The 20905-nt window shown below is 52.6% G+C and overlaps 2 protein-coding genes across 4 annotated transcripts in view; one reads left to right on the plus strand and one right to left on the minus strand.

Annotated features, from left to right (window-relative positions):
• Positions 1–117: 117 nt before the first annotated feature.
• FUNDC2 (FUN14 domain containing 2) lies at positions 118–7176 on the minus strand. Of its 2 annotated transcripts, none has more exons than XM_075763347.1 (5): positions 7059–7176; positions 6442–6592; positions 4991–5066; positions 3715–3849; positions 118–3050 (listed from the first exon to the last, which is right to left on the minus strand). In XM_075763347.1, the coding sequence occupies exons 1-5, from the start codon at positions 7075–7077 to the stop codon at positions 2973–2975; spliced, it is 459 nt and encodes a 152-aa protein (XP_075619462.1). In that variant the 5' UTR covers positions 7078–7176; the 3' UTR covers positions 118–2972. The 2 variants fall into 2 exon arrangements, with proteins under 2 accessions (XP_075619462.1, XP_075619461.1); XM_075763346.1 differs by lacking the exon at positions 7059–7176 and adding an exon at positions 6814–6853.
• Positions 7177–13618: 6442 nt separating this feature from the next.
• The window catches only part of F8 (coagulation factor VIII), a 90501-nt gene continuing 83214 nt past the window's right edge, over positions 13619–20905 (plus strand). The window contains exons 1-5 of one of the 2 annotated variants that reach the window (XM_075763352.1): positions 13619–14086; positions 17751–17896; positions 18172–18294; positions 18790–19002; positions 20061–20132. In XM_075763352.1, coding sequence (XP_075619467.1) covers positions 13938–14086; positions 17751–17896; positions 18172–18294; positions 18790–19002; positions 20061–20132 — 703 coding nt within the window. In that variant the 5' untranslated portion in view covers positions 13619–13937. The remainder of the gene's footprint in view (positions 14087–17750; positions 17897–18171; positions 18295–18789; positions 19003–20060; positions 20133–20905) is intronic. The other variant, XM_075763351.1, reaches the window with a different exon arrangement.

The raw sequence follows: 20905 nt of genomic DNA on the forward strand, positions 1-20905 counted from the left end.
GTGGCCTCATGCTACCAGACTGGCAGTAACTGTTCCTGTGAGTCAAACACTACATGCAGGGTAAGACAAAACCACACTGGTTCCCAAGACATCAACAGACCTCACGCATAGAGGCTATTAGAGCAAAACTGTTTAATAAAATACTGCTTCAATAAGCATTTACGTACAACATATAAAAACATTTTAAAAGCCTAGTGTGTTTTAAACATTCTCATACTGGAACAGATGCCAGAAGTTGTTGAAACAAGACCAAATGGAGCAGGGGTGGGTAGGGAACACTTCATCTTGCCACCTGCAACAATGAAAATGCATCCCCACAGAGGTTAGTTCAGCATCAAAGCTTCCAGAGTGGGCCCACAGCATCAAATGGTGCCAGCCAGGAGCCTGACACTGGCACAGCAGAAAGATTTACCAGATCCATTCTCTGCCTGCATTCACATCAAACTCAAGATGAGTATGTCACCTGTTGCCCCTTCCAGCAACAACTGAGACGTTTTAGCTCCCTCTCTGCGCCATTTCTCTCCACAGCAGTAAGTCAGGATCCTGTGGAGCAGAACCCTTCCCTAGAGTTGGGCAGAAATAGTGACTTACTTGAGCCTGAAAAACATCCCTAAGGTCTGTTAATCACTTTGAGCTTTGTCATTGGAGAAAGCTTTGTAGAGATTAGTGCATCACAGAAGTTGTGTTATGTAGCACACCACGCAGAGGGGCAGCAATGCTGTTTTCCTACAGGAACAAGAGATACCCTGCAATACACATTTATCAATTCATGCACGTTCAGCCCTACAGGGTTCCTACCAAAAAAACCCCAAAACCCTCCAAACCCACCATCATCATCTGTCACTCCACCCGCAAACACCAATTTACTGAAGACCTATTTGCTGCATCGCATCACTCTTGCGGTCCTGGATGGCTTTTAGGAATACTGTCATTAAAAGGATGTGAGCCCAGCTGCTCCTTCATTCTCCTTGGCCATGTATGGCAGGACAGCAGCAAAGGTACCAACTTCTATTTCCTGATTACCTGCAGCCTCTTTTCAGATCCTGAAGGTGAGAAAGCCTCAGCTAAATCAATGTGTTTCTACACTGACACTTCAATCAACAGAGCTGAAAAAAATTACCAACTGCAAGTGCTCATCCCAAAACCTCTGGTGGAAGAACCCACCATTCCAGCTCTTCCAGAAGCTTTCGGGGGAAGATCTCCATTTCTAGCCATACTGAGACCAGCAGCAGATGATCAGAAAGGCATTACACAGCACTGCAGATGAGGTGCAGCCGCTGAGCCAGGTGCTGCATCCTGATGACCCATGCACATCATCATTCCCTAGGATGTTTCCCATTGAAGGATGGGCTTTCACATAAAAAAACCATTCTTGGCAAGAACTCCTACATGTACCTGCTGGAGGACATCAGCCCACCGTCATGCAAGTTCCCACACTCTGGAAAGCAGTAATGCCAGCCCAGCACAGCCAAAACACTTCTAAGGGATTTATTTATTTTTTTTCTAATTTTCTCTTGTAGTTCTGCTTGGCGTTCTCTTGGACTTCTGCTCTGCACACACCTGCACTGGGACAGACTGTCCAAAAACAGCTTAGCTCTGCATCTGGGCTGCCTCATCCGCAGGAGAAGGGCTACAGCTGATGGAATTAAGCAAGCAGCTTCTTTTGTGGAAATGTAAATGCAAAGAAGGATGGAACATAACCAAGGCAGAAAGCATGATAATGAGCCACTCTTACAAGAGCACAACCTGGGTTTCCCAATAGTTTTGTCATTTCAGTTGCTTGCACAGACCAGGGAGACAGAGTTTGTGCTCTGCAGAGACAGGTAAAGGACTGCGCTCCAGATGTCACATCCTCCCCTGCCACCACTCCAGCAGAGGTGGCAACAGGGACCTTGGGCTAGTACAATGTACCCTAAACGGGGATGCATTTCCTGTCTACAATCCTGTCCCACATGGTTACAGCTCTAAGAGCATCGCCAATGCCAAAGTGGCCAGAGAAGGTCATGATAGACCTAGAAACTCCAGTCTGAGGCCCATGGTGATTTACAGTAAGTGGCATAGCTGAAATGCACACTGCCTGCACCAGCTAGCCTGACAAAGAGAGATCAAGTATGCTGGAAGTCTGCCCACCACAAAAGAATGCCTCAGCACATTTCAAAGGCTGAGCAGTCAGCCAGCAAGTGAGAAAGGTGCTCTACAGTGCAAGAAGCTTGGTGACTTTCAGAACACATGACAAGGAAAGGGCCTTGAGAGTCACCCACAGTGCTCAGTTTCCATGAGCAGTGCCAGTGCTGCAATTCCAGCAAGGGGTATAAATAACAGCAGAGGAGAAGCCAAACAGCCATCTATGTGCAGTGCAATGGCAGGGGGAAGGCAGGAAAACCCTCAGCACCACATATAGCATGAACTTGCTCCTTATCCACTCACCCTGGACACAGCCCAGGCTGTCCCTTGACACTTCTGCATCCACCCCAGGACAGCCAAGCACATTTTGGATTGCACACACCATCTCTGCGCAGAAGGAAGCACAGGCTTTCCAAGTACCTGGGCAGAAAATGTGCAAGCTAAATGGTGCTGAACAGCTGACAGCTGTTGTACACATATAGTGGCAGACAAATGTACATGTAACAGCCCTGAGCACCTGAGAAGCGCATTTAAGAGATTTCTCTGCCACTACATGTTTATGAGGCTGCAACTCATCAGAAAATTTGGGACTTGGGTTTATTTGGTGGGAAAAGGAATCACAATGATACACCAGGAGTCATAAGCTTTCAGACTGATCCCAGCACCCTAACAGCCCAGAAGGAGGAAAAGTTGGAAATCAGAAGCAGCGTTGTGAGAAATAAGGGCTGGAACCTGTGAGCAGAAGGAACTGAGCCTGCCGGCAACATCCTTTGCCCTCTAAGTGAGAGAGAACAGCAGCAGAGGAGGGCAAGGGAGGCTGGGCATGAAGGGAGAGTCAAGCGCAGTTTCTAGGATGCCATTCCAAGCAGGAATCCTCCAGCAAACCCTCCAGTCAGGATAACATTCTTCTTCAGAAATATGATCACCTAAGCAGGGGAGAGAAGAACCAATGGTGTTCAACAACAGGAGGTCACCAACACACTCTCCCTGTAAGACATCCCTCAGGCTGTTCTCCAAGGTGAGTGATGCTTGGAGAGAGGTCACTGCTCAGGTCTGGGAAAGTATCCTATCAAATGACCTCCCCTCCCTAATCTCCCCGCTGCACGTACAGCTCCTGAATTGATCCAGTCCCACTGCAGTCCAGATCCTCCGAGAGCTGTAGTCCGAGCCTATATGCTCCGGGGCTCTCTCACAACCAGTACAGTTAATCTGACAGAAGGGGCTGCTGACTGTGTGTGCCAGACCAGGATACAGCAGAGTCCAGGGTAACTAGGCAACTCTGCCCCCAGGTCTACTTAGCTTTTCTTGTCAGACTGAAGAGACACTTCTCCCCACAACCCCAGCATGTTTTCTCACAACCCCAAGGAATTTGCAGCAACACATGGCAAGGTAGTGTCATGCCTAGAAACCACCTTGTTTCTGTCTCAAATATGCACAGATAGCTTTACCATCTCTCCAGTTTTGCTGTCATGCAAGCATTCCCTCCTTGTATTTGCACAATGGAAGCTCCATAAGAGCCCAGGAGTCAATCCCATTTTCTGCTGTCCCTCCAGCTAAGCACCCGCACATGACCTGGGAGTGTTGTCTCACCTCATCCACTCTGCTTTTCACTTCTGGAGACATTTTGTTACCACTGCTGTGAAGTTTCAGCTGCTGCTTGGCTTTGTTCATGTCCCGTTCTACTAGCTTCCAGTCCACTTTGATGTATCCTGTGTGGTTTGCAATCTAGAGTTTTGAGGGTGGAAAGAAAGTTCCTGGAGTAAAGTCCTGCATGACCACAACTAAACAGACCTTCTTGCCCACCCACCTTCCCTGACCACAGCCACCTCCCACACACTGGTCCAGTGGGCTAAGATGAGCACAGTAGCTTAAAAATTGGACAAAGGACCACCCCTGTAGCTGTATTAGCTGTCCTACAACAACTGTCTCACAGTAATCCCCTAACAGCAGGGCACACACTGTGGCTTAGACTGTTTCGGCCTCTATTGTAAAGCTGGCATCACCTCCCCCTCACAACTGTCAGGTATATCGTTGGGACTCTGCAGCTCTGCTACTGCTGTGGATGGATACAGCTATTAATAGCCTGTTCAGGCTGATTCAGCAGTGAAACTCTCCCTGCTCAGAGCAAGCTTTTAGCTTTCAGCAGAACAAGCAGAGCCAGAAGAGCAGGGAAAACAAGTCACACATTAGACAGCTCCTGAGAAGCAAAGAAATAAGACTGCTGAGCGAGGCCCAAGAGCTGTTCTGTCTCCTACAGGATGTTCGAGCTAGATGTCCACATGTGAGCAGCTCCCCTCAGTGCCAGGGTTCTTGAAAACCAGGAGAAATGTTTGAGGACAGAGAGAGATCTCTTTCTCTCCTCTTCCTCAATGCTTTCCAGAGAGCCCCATCTGTGCTGGCCTGACTCCTCAGGTAGCCAGGTTGACAGGAAGCATATCACAAACATGGACAAATCCCTCTTGACATCTAGGGCTGTTCTTCCAGGGACACCATCTCCACAGGCACAGGATAGTTCTGACCAGACAGTCCTGCAGCAGCAGCGCAGTTTGCCGCAGCAAAAGGCTGCCACCTGCTTCACTCGGGTCCCCCTGCAGTAATAGCTCCCACTTGCTTTTGGCCTGGCCTTTGTTGGCAGACCCTAAGCGGATGGTACCTTTTGGCAGTCCTTAAGTTTATGCACACTGATCCTGCTTTGCTGCTACACTATGTACCCCAGGGAACCATGCCCTTGACAGGCACAGCCACACAGAGCTCCCGGCAGAGTGGGGAACCAGCCCCACACATCCCAACAGGTAATGATCGCTAGACAGCCCTTCGTCCCCAACAGCACAGTTCTCAGAAAGCCTGACCCACTGTTCATACACACCTGAAGTAGGAAAAAGCCACCTCCCACTGCTGTCGCTGCCAGCTTTCCAACTTTCTGGAAGATGAATCCAGTACACCTACAAATCAAACAGGATCCAGTCAGGAGAATGAGATACCAAACACACACTCTTCAACATGCTTCCCACAGGCAAGGCTGCCTTTGGTAGTAATTACCCAAGACTCAGAGACAGCCTGACAAACAGCAGAAGAAACCCACCTGGCAACCAGAGAGAAAGAGAAAGGATTTGCACCCAGCCAAAAGTGATGTTTTGTAGCTTTTTACTTCTCACTATCGCATTTCAGCCTTTTACAGTTTTGATTCTTATCTCTTCAACGTCAAACTCCCAAAGAGTAATCAGAAACACATGATTTGATCAAAATCAACAACTTACGTTAGCTTGCTTTTTTTTTTTTCAACTGGTATCATCTCTGAAGGGAAATTAGGCAGCACATCTGCTGCTGCTCTATGACAGAGAGAGCATGGGGAGCAGATCACAAGGCAAGCTTCTTTGTTGGACAAACAACTGCTTACTTTTCATTTCTCCGAAGAGAAAAATGGTGAAACAAGCAAACAGCAGTGGTCTAAAGCTATACTAGTCTCCAAACTGAGTTGCACACTGTCAACATGAAAGACATCACTGCAGCCACCAAAACTCAAGCAAGCACTACCTCATTGCTCAGTCATGCAGCAAAGGGCTAGCGTATTGTATCACCCAAAGCAGACTTTACTTCGACCAGTTTCCTTATCAACACTGCAAAACAACACAGGAACCTGCTCTTACCCATTTCTGAATACATACACTTAGTGAAGATACAAGAGAGAGGTGGCCAGCTCATATTTTATCAGAAAATTAAGATCTGTCATACACTTTTAAATAGTTACCCCTGTGCCAGATGAAGACGACAGGCACAGCAAGCAGCAAAGCAGTGTGATTACATCAAGTTTTCAACTCAAACTATGCTGCTGTGGGAACGAAGTTGCAAATAGAGCCACAAGCCACCCCAGCACTTGCTACAAGTGACACAAAAAATCAGGAACCATGCCCACAGGTGCAATATGGCACCACCACAGGAGGTTTCTGTGCAGATGCTTGAAGCGCATCCATCTCCAGGGAAGAAGGGATCCTTGTTCCACGAGGATCATATTTGCCTGTCAACACCACCGTTTTATGACAGATGTTAAAGAGAATTATCTCACCTCAAAAAGTAAGGCCTGATGCCATTTTCTTCCCTAGGAGATAATCTCAGTTCTTCAGCTCCGCATTAGAGACCACTTTTAAGACCTCTCATGGTTCAGTAGAGCATGCCAGAGCATAGTCGGCTGAGCAAGCTGGATACCTGACTTCTTTGAAGGGCTGCCAAATGACCACCCTGCACCTGACAGTGTGTTCCCAAAAGCCCAGCAGCATCCTGGCTACCATGAACAGCAATAGCAACCCCAGCATATCTTACCATCCCGTGACCCCTCCAATCACCAGCTGCGTGGCCACATTGTATTTCTCAGCACTCGACCCTGAGCTGGAGGAGAAGACCTTGCGCCACCAGGGACGGTTCTTGGTGTACTCTGCCAGGTCCAGCACGTTGAACGAGTCCTCCTTCACACCTGCAGGCATCTGGAGAGGCTCAGTGCCAGGACTGCTGTCCCACAGCCCCCTACCAGCTGCTCAGGGCCACCCGAGAGACACAGGACCCCCGCCCAGTTAAATAACGCACGAGGCCTGGCACCTTCCCTGTGCCTTTGGGAACCTCCAGGCCCCAAGTCCTCCCCAGAGGGCCTCAGACAAGCCCCTGGACCCCTGAGACCCCGTCCCTGGGACTCCTCACCCCTCTCGGTGCTCCCGCAGGTCATGGCCCTGAGGAAGGGGCGCGGGCTGAGAAGCCCTGCCCCGCGGGACCCGCCCTCAGAGTGTCCTGCGGCGGTTCAGGCCCTCAGGCAGTGCAATGGCCTGGTACCGGCCGCCGCGCGGCGCCGATGAAAACGGTGCCGCGGAGGGCACGGGCCCCACTCCCCGCCAGGGGTGCCGAGCTGGGGAAGCCAGGGACCCTGCCGCCGCGCCGCGCCTGCCCACCTCCGCCTGGCACCGCCATAGCACCGCTCGACTCCGCTCGCTGCCGCCAGCCGGGCGCCGCGGGCACGTGACCACAGGGCGCAAGCGCAGGGTCCCGCCTCACGTGATCGCGCCCCGCCCCGCCCCCATAGCTTCCGAGAGAGACCGCTTTGGGAGGGGGCTGGGCACGTAGCAGCGGTGCGCGGCCGGGGAGGCCGCGTACGTGCGCGGCCGGAGGCCAGCCGTGGGCTTGTGTGTGCACTCGTTGCCTCGATTGTGCGCCTAGTGGTGTCTTAAAAGCTTCTTATAGCCCATGGTTGTTTGCTCCCTTTGACGTGGGAGGCTCTTGCTCGGCTGCAAGCTGTCACTTGGCAGAAACAGCATCTTCTGCTATTTGCTTAAAGCAAACACAACCTTCCTGGGCAGCTAGCTCAGCACCCTGGCATGCGGGCCAGGACTTCGTTTGCCGTGTTGGGTCACACAGAGGAGTGGGGCAGGTGTGTGGTGGAGCTGGGAACTTAGAGCTGTTGGCAGCAGCATGGAGGGTTTCCTGTGCCTCATCCAGTGCACATGCCCACCTCTGCCCTGATGTGCTCCTGCCTGCCCCTGAGCCAGTTTGGGCAGCCCAGGCATGCTACTTGGAAGGAACGCATTTTATCGGCTCTCCTGAAACAATGATCCCTCCAATTCCGGATTCAATTCAGTTACTCACTTGAACTCCTGCAGAACAAAAGCCACCTACTTCCCACCTGTGGATGTGGCTGCGCAGGGAGTAGCAAAGCCAGAAAACCTGAGACACAGCAGGCAAAAAAGAAGAGATCCTCCTGGAGAGATTGTAAGTGAAGGAAGAGTGGGCTTGACCCTCGTGTGGGGTTAACAGAAACCACTGCATGAGTGGGAGCCAGGAGTGCAGGCAACATCACATGTGTTTCCTGTGCTGCCCTGATTAGGCAGAATTGGCTGGAGCAGTATGTGCGCACCCAAACCAAAGTGGCAGGACACCACTTCCCCAAGGACTGAGATGTGATGTCTTGCACGCAGCTGTCCTGTGAGTGCTGGTGGCTTCTGCCCACAGCAGGTTTGGGCGTTGGGACTCGGCCATCTGAGGAGCCAAGGGCCAGGCAAGGCCCAGCTGGAGGGATGGGTGCCACAGGGGTGCAGGAAGAGAGGAGCCAGATGTCCAGCACGGTGTCCAGCCCTTGAGTGCCAGGGACCCTGTAGACAGGATGCTCCAAAGGGCTTTTGCTCTTGTAACCACATGGAGAAGGAGACTGCACTCCACAAGGGTTTATTTACTCTCTCTGGCAACTGGAAAACTGCATTTGCTCTTCTGGACAGCCAAAGCCTCATGGCATTGCTTAGGATCAGGGCTCCCCTCTGCCCCCACCAAGCTCCCAGAGAGCCCCAGTCATCCCATTCCCAAGCAGATCAGATGGCAGCTCCTGCAGGTGCAGTGTGGTCGCCCTTTGGTGACCCAGTAATCAGATGTAGCTGTTAGCAACACTGTCGGACAGATCCTACACTGACTACTGAGCAGCCAAGAGCACCATTTCTCTGCTGTATTTCTGCCTCGGCTCTAAGCAAGGCTGGCAGTGAGCAGAGCATCTTCCCCTGAGAAAAGATGTGGTGGCCGGGGAGGGGATTGCTGATGGGGATGTATGGCTGGGGGCAAGTGAGTGCCTGGTGGCAGTTTCATCTCAGAAGTCCCATCCAAACACCAATGTCAAGTGGCACTGGGGTTTCCTGCTTGTCTGGTACATGGTGGGCTCCCATCCCTTTGCAGCACGTGTCCCTGGTTTTGCCTCCCTGCCCTGGGCAAAGGGCTGCCGCCCGTGCCCTGGGGCCAAGCAGGGCTCCTCTTGTGCCTCCTCCCCGGTGCCAGCTGGGGAGGTCCCCTACAGACGTGGTCCCAGGGGTGCCTGCTGGCCTGAGCGTCTGCAGTATGGTCCCATCTTTCCTGGTGCACATGCACCATCACCAGGGAAGGCACTCGGCGGCTTCTCGCAGCAGGGAAAGAGCTGATCTGACAGCTGGAGGGGCTGCAGGGCTGGGGTCAGGCCCAGCTTAGTGCAGAGGGTGGCACAGGGGCTGGTGGGTGCAGCAGCAGAGCCCAGCACTAGAACCTCAGCATCCCGCAGCCACTGGGGCTCCCTGCAAGGTGCCTTCCTGGCAAGCAGCCCTGTTCAGCACAGGAGACAAAGGCATGAAAAGCCTTTCCCCATCTCAAAGGCTTCCCCTCCCTCCCAGCACCACCACTGCCTCCCAGCCTGCACAGCCAGGCTAAGCCAGAGCTTGCCAGCCCACGCAGGCTTCCAGCGGCCATGCGTGGTCAGGACAAGCAGTACCAGGCAATAACGTGGTCAGCAAGACTGTGTCCCCCCACAAGTCCCCACTTGCAGACCCCCCCAGAAATGCTCTGTAAACAGACCCACAATGCCCCTTTGGGCGCCTCAATGAGGCACCATACCTGGCCATCTCCACCAGATGCCAGGGTCCCCCATCGATAGGAAACATGTCCCTGGTGTGTGAGGACCTGGAGGGCTGCAGTCGTCAGCTCCCAAGCTGTTACGCTGGTGGCTCAGTGTGACATGGCCCCATTGCTGCTGGCCTCGTGGCCCCAGCCGCATGGCGCTCTGCCGAAGCCACCACTGTGTCACTGCTTTTAGTACAGTGAGACGCAACATCTGAATTCACCTTCCCCCAGATGGTACATCCGTGGTGCTGTCATGCAGCCACGCAGGGACAGCCCCAGCTTGGTGGCATGCTGCAGCTTGCAAAAAGGAAATTTGCAGCTCAGCCCCGTCAAAGCAAGAGCAAGGGGATTTTCAGCGGAGTTTCTCTGCTGCTGTCTCTCTTTTCTCATTTTCTGGAAATGAAACAAACTCAGGCTCCAGCACTTCATGCCACTTGGTGTCTATGGGTTGGGGCAACAGCCCTTCTCCCTCCTGCCCCCCCAACTGCCGTGGTGACTTTTCAACACAGGCCGGCCCTCCCTCAGCCACCCCCACTTCCATGCCACAAAGGAAGGGACTGTCTGCTCCCTCTTGCCAGCAGTTGGGATTTCTGCCAGCCAGGTTTACGGAACAGGAGGGCAGGCTAGGCAGCCTGGTGCCAGGCACAGCGTGTGCTGAGAGTGGCAGTGAGCCCCTGACCACCCCTTGAGCCATCCCTCCTGCTGAGAAGCACTGATTTTGGACAGTGAATGGACGCAGCCAGCCTGGAGCACAGCAAATAATACTGAGTGGCTGCTCAGTTGATACGGGCACCCTCTGATTTGCAGGTGACTGTGGGCAAGTCCTGCTGCTCCCTGCAACAGTTTCTCCAGCTGTAAAAGGTGAATAGCAATACCTGGATGTGCCATAATCTCCTCATTCAACTCTTGCCTATTTTCTGCCCCTTTGGCCAGGATCCTGGTTCATCTTCCCTGACAATCGCTCCATCTCACGAGTCTGCACCCTCTCCTGTCTCTGCCTGGTCAGCAGGCAGCCCTGGCAGCCCCAAGGCCAGATCTGGACCTTTGGATTCAAGCAAAGCATGGTGCAGGGACATCTGTGGATGCTAGCTGCAGCGGAATCCTCAGGCTCAGGGCTCTGCCCCAATGACAGGCATAGCCTGGGGCTGAGGGGCAGCTGAGTGGAGGCCTTCTTGCTACAGCTCCCTGCATCCAGTTCTCCTTTCTTCTTGGCAACAATCAAGAGAGGAGTTTTCTGGGACAGTGCTTCTCTTAAACAGCCATTCCCATGGAGCACTGCTAAATTCCTGTTGTTAAATTTAGCCCCTTTTCTGGCTTGCCAGGAGCTCTGTTGGTGTGAGGATGCCAGGGTCAAGCAGTACTGGGCACTGGGGGGGAGGGGTAAGGCAGGTCACCACCATGCCCCTTCTGTGCAGCTCCAAGCATAGCATCTGTAGATACTTTTTGTGGGGTGCAGGGGAAGCTTTACTGAATACAAGCAGCCGTGGGGGCTTGGGGCTTATTCCAGTAGTTTTTGCAGCAGCCAGGGTGTCTCAGGAGATGAGCTAAGTATGGTTCATGACAGACACCAAAAACCAGACACCCCTTGGGAACCTGCATGGATTTGCAGAGCCCTTGGAAGCACCAGACTGCTAATCCTGCCCCACTTACTGGTGCCATGTGTGCTCTTGGTGGGGCATGTGGGCTCTGGCTTAGCAGGCTGTGCCAGGGGAGAGCTGGGCTCCCTGCGGATGCCCAGCTGTCCTTGGCATGCTTTGCTCTGCACTGGGTCTCACATGCCTGTACAAAGCTATCCACTGCATGCAGCAAGCACCAGGATCTGGGACCCCTCTCCAAGTTATTTCCAAGTGTCCTCCAGTTTCACACATTGATTCACCTTCCCACAGACTTGAGTATCTTGACTGAAAATGGTTAAACCCAGTAACTCAGTACCTGCCATTGTCACAACCATTAATTTATGACTGTGTCCAGGCTCCTGCCACTGCAGCGCCCAAGGGAAACTCTGCCTGATTCCCCTCCGTGATCCTTGAATGTTGTCACCCCATGGTTCCTGGAGCATCCCTGCCAGGGTTAGAGGCAAGAAACCCCCATGCCACCCCATGCAGATGTCCAGCATCCAGAGCTGGAGCACGCCTCCTGACAGTCAATCCCAACCTTCCTGTGTGCCCATCCCATGCTGCCACCCGCCCCCCACAACTGCCCTCTTCATGGTCATGTTGTCTGCTTGGCAACATTTTCCCCATCTGCTTGTTTCTGGAATAAACACCTTTTCCAGTCTTTCCGAGTGAGCACAGTCTCACAGCACTGGGAGATTCCCAAACAGGATGACTAGAATAAATCACGTCCATACTGCAGGGGACACTGGTGCCAGAAGCGCAATGAGGATATCCCATGTCTCTTCTGGACCTCCAGACAACATTTCCCCTCCAGCACTAAACAATATTCATCTACTTCAACACACCAGGGCAGGTGGTGAAAAGCATCCAGGGCATCCCCAAATGTGACACACCACTTGTTTTGCACCAAAATACTTGCTAGAAAATGTCAGGCGGCTTGTTGGTCATCTTTCTTGCAAAGAAAAGGAACCCCAGGCCGGGCACAGAGCCAACTGCTGGTGCATGAGCTGTAGGAAATGTGTTTCTCGCTGGCTTTTTGCCTCTCCGGGAACAAACTACGTGGTGCAGGGGGAGTGCTTTCTGCCCTGGGTCCTGCTGCATCAGCCAGCCCTTGGGCGAGTGCAGGAAGGAGTGGGCAGCCCCTTGGTGGGTAGAGGTTTTACACAGGTCAAGGGGGAGTCCCCCTGGGTGCTCCTTGCTGCTGCTGTGGGAGTCCCAGCCAGACACAGCTGCCTGGGATGGTTTTCCCCCTCAGGCCCAGGGCTGCCATAAGGAGAGGGGGTGTCCCCAGCAAAGTGGCAAGAACTGGCCTCTCTCTGAAGGAGGGAGGACAGAGAGCCATCACCGACCCCACAGACATGGGGGCTGGGATGCTCGAGGTCCTTCCCAGGCTATACTGGGCTACATGGGGTAGTGGGACATCAGGAAATGTGTTGCCACATCCACTGGGATTGTCCCTACACTAGGCTCAAATCCTATCACCCATCCCATCCCCTACCAGTCTTATCTGCCCCATGCTAAGGATTTGTGTCTGGGATCCCAAAACACCCATTCCTCCACAATCTCCACCACCTCCCTCTGTCACATGGATGCTTCTGCACACACTGGGATTGTCACCAAAGGGCTAACTGTGATTTATGGGACATTTCCCCACCTTGCTCACCTAGTGGATGCCAGGACCATGCAGGGTGCTCCTCGTCATCTTCCTGCCTGCGTGAACTGAGGGATAACCACGTGCCAGAGTGTGTGCATGATCACATAGGTATGCATTTGGGGGTGGGGGATTTCCTGGGCTTTTAAAAAGAGATACTGAAAATTTGTGAGTTTAAAATGGAAGATATTTGCAAAAACGTTTCAGTGCATCTTCTCAGAGCTCTTGTGCAGGACCCTGGGAGAAGAGAAGGGTGAGGAGCAGCTGGCAGGAGGGCGACTCCAACCCTCTCCCTCCCATGTGACTCGAACTGAGGTTGTGTGGCTAAATCATCACTTCTTGGGGTGCAGGCACCAGGGGGACAGGGATACACTCCAAATATGTACATGCATATGTGCATCCCTGTCTATTTCCTCGCCTTCAGCCCTGCCCCTGCAGATGCAAAGTGCCCTGCAGGCTCCCAGCACTGGGAGGCACAGGCAGCTTCTCCTGCTTCCTAGCAATTAGCCATCTGTATTCTGAAGGCAAATTTTCCCTAAATCCACATTTCCTCAAGTTATGTGGGCTAGCTGGTACAGAAGGCAGCTGATGGCTTCCTGGGGGGCTCCAGCCTCAGGTACAAGCCCAGACTGACCTGCAGGGCAAATAAAGGCTCCTGTGACCTGGGCAGCACCAGGGCACTGGCCTGCAACCCGCTCTCCTCCTTCCTTTCTGCAGTGAGAGGGAAGGTGGGACCAGTCAGAGACCGCACCTAAATTCCCCTTCCTCTGCAACCCTCCCTTTCCTCACCTCGCTCTCGGACACGGGCCAGGACACTGAGCCAGCTGGGTCCTGCAGCAGAGCTTACTGCTGCACTTGCCCTCCCTTTCCTTTTGTTTTTTCCTCTCCTCCCGTCACTGCTACTCCAGAGGAAGAGAGAGAGTCCATCGCTTGCACGCTCCTCTTTGCATTAACCAGCTCAAGCAATTCCTTTCCTGATATCTTTGAGAAACTCTCTAGCACTCTGACTGAGGCTGTGGGTGCTGGCTTTAAATCATTGTGTCCTGTGGATTACAACAGCTGGATGAGAAGACAAAGGCTTTTCTCTCCTCTTTAATTTCTCATTCCTTCCTTTTTACTTTTCTTCCTGAATCCAGAGCAGTTCCCAGCTGGCAGGCACAATGCTGGTGGGAGCCCTGCATGGCCTCCTGCTCCTCTGCCTGGTCGAGGAGACCATCAGCAAAGTTAGAAGATACTACATCGGTGCAGTGGAAACCACCTGGGACTACAGGCACAGCGACCTGCTCTCCGTGCTGCAAGCACCTGCAGGGTAAAGCTCTTTCTATTGCAATTCCAGCACCTGCCTATGGCTGTTCTCCCACCCTGGCATGAACAGCTTGGATCCAGGCAGGCAGGTGCATGGGGGCAACCTGGCAGAGTGGGTGTACTGAGCGGCTGGTACAGCTGGGAATGGGTGTTTCTGTGCAATGGGGAGGCACTAAGTTCAACCTATGATCATGCAAAGGTGAATAAATCTGCAGAGAGAGATGCAGACCTACTCTGCACTACTGCTCTGCACTGCTTTATCTTAATGCTGTTTGCCATGATGCTTTAAAGTCTGTGCCCAGAGCCAAGAGCTGGTTCTCTAGCCTGCGTTTTCTGTTCTGCTCTGCATCCTGAGAGCTTTGGAGAGATGTGACAGGAGATGGGGTCCTGTGCCTCCCTGCCTGGGGGTTGCAGAGGGAAATTGGCTGTGTCCCCCTGACAGAACTCAGAGCAACAAAGGCTCTCCACTGTGTCTGCCCCTGGTAAAACCCAGCTTTAGTTATTCGTATCTTTGTGTACATTACATTGCTAGGGCTGAATTTTTTTCCTTTAGGGAATGAAAATAATTTTTAATGTTTGGGCAAAGAATAGTGTTTATACACAGTGACAAGAGGGAGGGCATGGTGGTTTTGCCCAAATTCTTTGGAGCAGAAAAGTGGCAGTTGCATTGCTCAGGCATCAGGATGGTGTTGTCTGGAGACACAGCTGGCTTGGACATACATGGCTGTGAATGAGTTGTTCTGAGCTCAGCATGGGAAAGCAGAGCTGGATGGCTACATCCCCTGCAGATCAAGCCATACCCCTTCCCTCTGCCTCACTGCAATGTACCCTTCCCCAGGCTCTGTGCTGGGACAGTGTCAGCCCATGGCCCCATCTCAGACCCACACTAGCTTGAGCAGTGAGGATCCGTGGTCAGGCACTGGAAACCAGGCTCTGGTGATGAGCCAGGTCAACCTGACTAGCTGCCATAATTGCTGTATCAGAGTTACATTGGTTTGTTTTCCCCCCTTTGGTTACTTCAGTAGGAAAATTGCATCCAGCACTTCCTGTTTTACTAATGCCCCCACTGCCCTGCTTTTACTAACTTTACACTCAGATCTATTAGGCTACGAGGGGGATAAGGTCACTCACACTGTTATTTTTGGAACTGGCTTTAATGATATGCTCGCACACTGTTTCTGACCTGGGAGTGATTCAGGGACCTGACTCTGCCCAGGGGATGACCAGGGCATCAACAGGCGGTTTGAGGTCACTTGTCCTTCTCTAAAATGAAGAAAGATAACTTTGGCTTTTTCAGAGGGACTTGGTGGTGTGCTCCACCCCGGAGAGGCACCTAGGCAGTGCAGCGCCCAGAGGAGCTGCGATGGGAACCAGGGCTTGCTCAGTCTAGCTGTCCCAGCTGGACGACAGTGCTTTTTCCCTGGCCTGCAGCCTCAGCCCGGTTCCCCCTATGTGGGGAGGACATAGGAGAACAAACCAGACTGGGGAGAACGGGCATGCAGGAGTGAGCCAGGAGAACATGGGAGGATCACAGCTGCCACTGGAGCTGGGGGTGCCTTCGAGCTGTGCATGGGGTATCTTCTGCTCCACTCATTCTCCCTTGTGGTACCAGCATCTCATGACAGCCCCCAAGGGTGCACCTCCAGGCAGGATGTCCAAAACCCCTGTATGTATCCAGTGGTTTCTCTGTCATTTTTGTGGAAAGCTCTGCCAAATGAATGGACTACGGCATGCCAGGCTAGAGCTGCTTATGCCTTTCCCATGATTTCAGTTTCTCTTCCGCCCAAACTCAACCCTACCGGCAGTGTCAGAGCTGGGACCAGCATGTCTTGCGACTACCCCAGGGATCTCAGCTCTGGCTCTGAGCTGGCGGCCACGTAGCAGCAGCCCATGTTTGAGTTCTTTGGCAGCACAGAGTGTTTACCTTGGCCATCTCCTGGCTCCAAGAGATGAACAGATAGTGCAGCTAACAATGCTGATTGAAGGCGCCAGGAACTTATCGCCCTGCCTTGGCTTCAGCCGCTCTTGGGATAGGAAGTCCACAGGGACCCCAAGTGCCAAACTCTGCCTACTCATCCCCTGCAAACATTGTCAGGCTCTGCCATGCCAGCTGGGACACAGTGCTGAGCCCTGGTGTCACCAAGTCTCCTTCCAGCCATGTCCCACATACCAGCAAAATCCCCCTGGCTCCAGAGGATTTCTGCCTTGTTTACCACGCAATTAGCAGGACCAGACCCTCATATCTCATGGTTGCATTTTCAAAGCTGGGCTTTCTGCAAGTTAGAGATTAAGGCACAGCTTCACGACAGTGGATAGCCCAGTGCCAGCGACCCTGCTGCACTGTCACCTCCCAGCATGGGGTCGCCCTGGAGAGCAAAGCTTGGTCCGACTCCTACTGCCATCAAGCCAGAATGATAACAGCTTGTGGGCAAAGTCAGCTGAATGCAGTGGCTCTGCTCAGTGGGGCCATGTCTGATGGGGCCTTCCTGGCAGCCTGAACATGGGGTTATAGCCATGGTGTGAAAGGCAGGAGCTGGGCATGTGTGGGGTTTTCATGGGCGCCTCTTCTGCTTTGTCCCCAGGGAGGATGAACCCTTCTCTCCCCACAGCATCCTCTGGCTGCAGGTGGCTTCCAGCCAGTGGCATAGGGGCAAGTGTGCATCGCACTTTACTAAATTTGAGGTCACTCTGGCTCCTTCCCTTTCTTCTGAGGAAGAGTTGCAAAGGGAACCGCTGCCTGAATGAAGGCTTAGTCAGAGGGGGGAGAGCAATCCTCCCTGCTTCTTTAGAGGGAACAAATACCACCTGCCTTTTGCTCCAAACAAAACAAGGCTGGAAGCAGTCTGTCTGGTTACTGGAAATGGTCTCAGTCCCGGGGCTGATAAGCCAGCCTCTAAAATCCCTGGAGAAATTCATGTCTTTGTTATCCTGATAAATGTGCTGGATTCCTTCTGGAAAATGAATTTTTTAAGCTGCTTACAGATAGAAGGTGGCCAGTGGAGGTAAGTGGGGTGTGAAATAGGTTCAAGGCTCCTTTATTCTCCTGCTGCAAGTAGTTTTTTAGGGGCTGGCTGTAAATCCCAGTTTGGTCAGAAATGAATGTGGGGACATTGCTTGGACCACAGAGCAAACTGCTGTGACCTACCATGCAGCCCAACACAGTCTCTTTCCTGGGGGGAACTGGGGAGAATGCTTGAGGTTATACGTGACGTGATGCATCTGCCACACCTGAAGGTGCTGGGCGGGAGGCGGGGGGGCGGGTGCTACAATGGCACTGCTGTCACAGCACTTCAGAGTCTCCGCTGGTGAGGAACCACAAAGCCAGGCAAGGCACAAGGCATGAGGCACAAGGCTGGCAGTGACACCTGCAGCTGTGCCCACTCCTGGATGCAGCTGAGTATGGCACTGTGCCTACTGCCTTTGAGGCCTTCTTCCATCATGACTAACACTGTGACATTAATCACTGCCACGTTGTCATCCGTGAGCTGAGCAAAACATTGCCAAACACACCTGGGGTTGTCAGGAAACCCAGAGCACACAACAGGGTGAGCGATCCCTGGGACCAGCATGGCACAGGCAAACTGGTGGGGAGGGGAGGAGGAGGATGGCTGCTGCCCATCTGTGAACAGGGTTGCGCAATCAGCCTTGGTTTTTCCTTCCTTCTGCAGTGTGTCGGGGCACCCAGGCCCACAGCCCTCCATGTCTGGTGTCCCTCCCCGGTACAGGAAGGCTGTGTTTGTGGAGTACCCTGATGCCTTGTTCACGCAGCCCAAGCCCAAGCCAGCATGGATGGGTAAGAAGCACCCACAGCACGGTGAGCCCTAGCTTTCCTCAAGCCAAACTCATCCTGGGTAGAGTGCTGGCAGTTCCTCTGCCAGGAATGGGAAAATACCTGGTTATAGTCCCAGTATGGCAGAGCTGCTGGAGATGCAGGGAGCTTTTCTGGTGCCGGAGCAGTTGATGCTGCCATGCTACGTGAGGGACAACCGCTAATTGTGCAGGTGGAAAGCCCAGAGCCTTTGGGGCCCGTGCCTGAGTGTGAGCTGCCTGACCCCAGCTGCCTGACCCTGTTGTCTCCCTCCGCTTCAGGTCTCCTGGGCCCCACCATCCGAGCAGAAGTCTATGACACGGTGGTCATCATGTTTAAAAACCTGGCTTCACGTCCATACAACCTCCATGCCATTGGGGTGTCCTACTGGAAGGCATCAGAGGGTGAGTTGGGCAAGAGCCAGGCACTGCAAGCCCTTTCACAGCACCTCCCCCTCTGTTCCCTGCCTGCCAGGATGGAGTGCATCCCTCCCTGATCCTGCTATTCATGTCCCTCTACATGACAGTCACGGAGATAGCTTAAGCATGGGAAACAACAAGACCATGCCCATCCCAGAAATGAGCTGAGCGAACAGCCCAGAGCAAACCTGTATCAGTTATAGAGGTAATACATAGCTTAAACCTGAGGTTGAATGCTTAGGGCCAGGAAGACTGTGCCCTCCAGTGTCAGGGCAGGTGGTGGGTGCACAGCCCAACCAGAGTCTCCAGCACAGCTCTGCTCACTGCCTTGAGACCAGCTATTGCCAGTGGGAGTCAGGTTGGCCCCAGGAACTGGGGCAGAGAGAGGCTGTGCTCTGGTTTCAGGGAAGAGGTATTTCTGTAGCCACAATGTGTTGGGGATGAACCTTCAGTGACATCTGGCTGTTCCTTTGGCTTTAGGTGCAGGGTATGAGGATGAGACCAGCCAGCCAGAGAAGGAGGGTGACAGGGTGGATCCAGGGAAGACACACACGTACATCTGGGAAATTCAGCAAAACCAGGGCCCGACGGATGGTGACTCAGCATGCCTGACCCACTCCTACTCCTCTAACACTGACAGCGTGAAGGACATCAACTCCGGTTTGATTGGAGCCCTGCTTGTGTGCCGACCTGGTAAGGACAGCACAGGATGGGGACAGGTCACATGCAATAGTGAACTGAAAAGCAGAAAGAGCAAAGATGCCTTCCAAAGGATGAACATGGCAGTGGAGTCAGTAAGCTGTGGTCAACAATAGCACTTTTGGAGTTTGTCCCTTTCCTCAATAAGTCCCTTCCCAGTGCAGGAGTAAAAACACACTTTGAATTTCCCTGCTGGAAAGAAATCAGTTGCTTCTTTCCTTGCAGGATTGCAGACCATTGATGAAATCTTCTACTTTGTATCTGAACCTTGTCAATCCATAGGGTGAATTGCTATGGAGGCATAAATGTTTGTCTTTCCTCCAGGGCTTCACCAAGCTGTGATTATTCAGTGTCAGCCTTCCTTTGTCAACAAGGTTTGTCAGAAGAACTAGAGGGAAGTTTGTATCAGCAAGGGTTAAGGATCAGGCAGGAGAGAGGTAGGGCGCCTGGGGCACTGCCTGGCCCATAGTACCTGTGCCTGCTCTCCTTCCTTCCATGAACATGGACGTGATGAAATCCTGACTGTTAATACTTGCTGAGTGCAAGCCACCAGGAAGTGTACCTGGGGTGGGATTGGTCACCCCTGGTTGAGCCATCTGGAGGTAGTTGTCCAGAGCCCTCTGTAGTCACTGGAGAGGAATAGGCGTGAGTAATTTCCCAGGGCACTGTGTCTGCAGGCTCCATTGACTCACCAGGAGCAGGTTCTCCACTGATGGAGTGAAGCCTAGACAAGGAGCACAGATGATGGTGCTGATGAGGGGAATAGGTAAAATGGAGTCTTCCAGGTGACTAAGTGGATCCTGAGAGCCTGTGAGGGGAAGGCAGCACAAACTGACCTTTTGATGCCTTCTGGGGTCAGCTGCCTCTCAACCATGAGCTTTTGGGGACTGCAAGGCTATAAACAGGGCTGTACCAGTTGCGAGATGTGACAAAAGCAATCCACAGCCTTACCTTCATTTACCAGTTCTTGGAGGGCAGAAAGGGAATTTCCCGGGGAGAGGGGCATTGTGCTTGCTGACTTTTGAAGACATCCATCCCATGGCATCTTGCAGGGACCCTGGTGAGCGATGGGAACGAGGATGCACAGCAAGAGTTTGTGATGCTCTTCGCAGTGTTTGATGAAGGTAACCACCCTGTTGACCAGTGTCAGACCCTAAATTCAGCCTAGTCTGGGGCACATGCTCTGGCTGCTGTGTGCGAGCACTTGCTCAGCTCCCATACTGCCTCCCAAGGGTTTAAGCCTTATACAGCCCCTGGTCCTGGTTTTCAGCTAAGATAGAGTTAACAAGAAGCTGGGACAGGACACAGCCAGGACAGATGACCCAAACTAGCCAAAGAGGTATTCCATACCATATGATGTCATGCTCAGCATATAAAGGGGTCTGGCCAGGGAGGAATGGCTTGGGGACTGCCTAGGCATCTGGTTGGAGGGGAGCAAATTGCCACTGGGTGTCACCCACTTTGTAATTTGGTTAGAAGTACTTTTGTTGTTACTTCCCTCTTCCTTTGCTGTCCTAGGAAACTGTCTTTATCCCAATTCATGAGTTTTACCTTTCTCTTCTGATTCTCCTCCCCATCCCACCACTGTGTGAGCGGGAGATGCTTAGCCGCCGGCTGGGGCTAAACCACAACCGTCCTTTCTGGTGCCCAACGTGGGGCTCAAAGTTTTGAGATAACGACAGATCTGACCAGACCGTATTAAAACAAAGTTGTTATAAATATTTAGACTATTATTTAAACAGTCACTGGTCACAATGGTGTTTTGTTTCTTCACATGGCTGTGGTATGTAAATCCTTACTTGCTCTATGTATTCCATGTGGCACTGTTTATCACCTCTGGGAGAGGGGTCAGGATTCTCATTTTGCTGTACTGTGTAATATTGATTTATGATAACAT

This window comes from Balearica regulorum, chromosome 11 (assembly GCF_011004875.1).
Source record: "Balearica regulorum gibbericeps isolate bBalReg1 chromosome 11, bBalReg1.pri, whole genome shotgun sequence".
Classification (NCBI taxonomy): Eukaryota; Metazoa; Chordata; class Aves; order Gruiformes; family Gruidae; genus Balearica; species Balearica regulorum.

Excerpts from the sequence above, each read along its gene's own strand:
- FUNDC2 (XM_075763346.1), bottom strand. The coding sequence starts at position 6,838 with ATGACCTGCGGGAGCACCGAGAGGG. Across the intron at positions 3,850-4,990 it reads GTGGCTTTTTCCTACTTCAG|ATTGCAAACCACACAGGATA; the intron begins GTGTGTATGAAC and ends TCAAAACTCTAG. Across the intron at positions 3,051-3,714 it reads TGAAAAGCAGAGTGGATGAG|GTGATCATATTTCTGAAGAA; the intron begins GTGAGACAACAC and ends TCCCCTGCTTAG.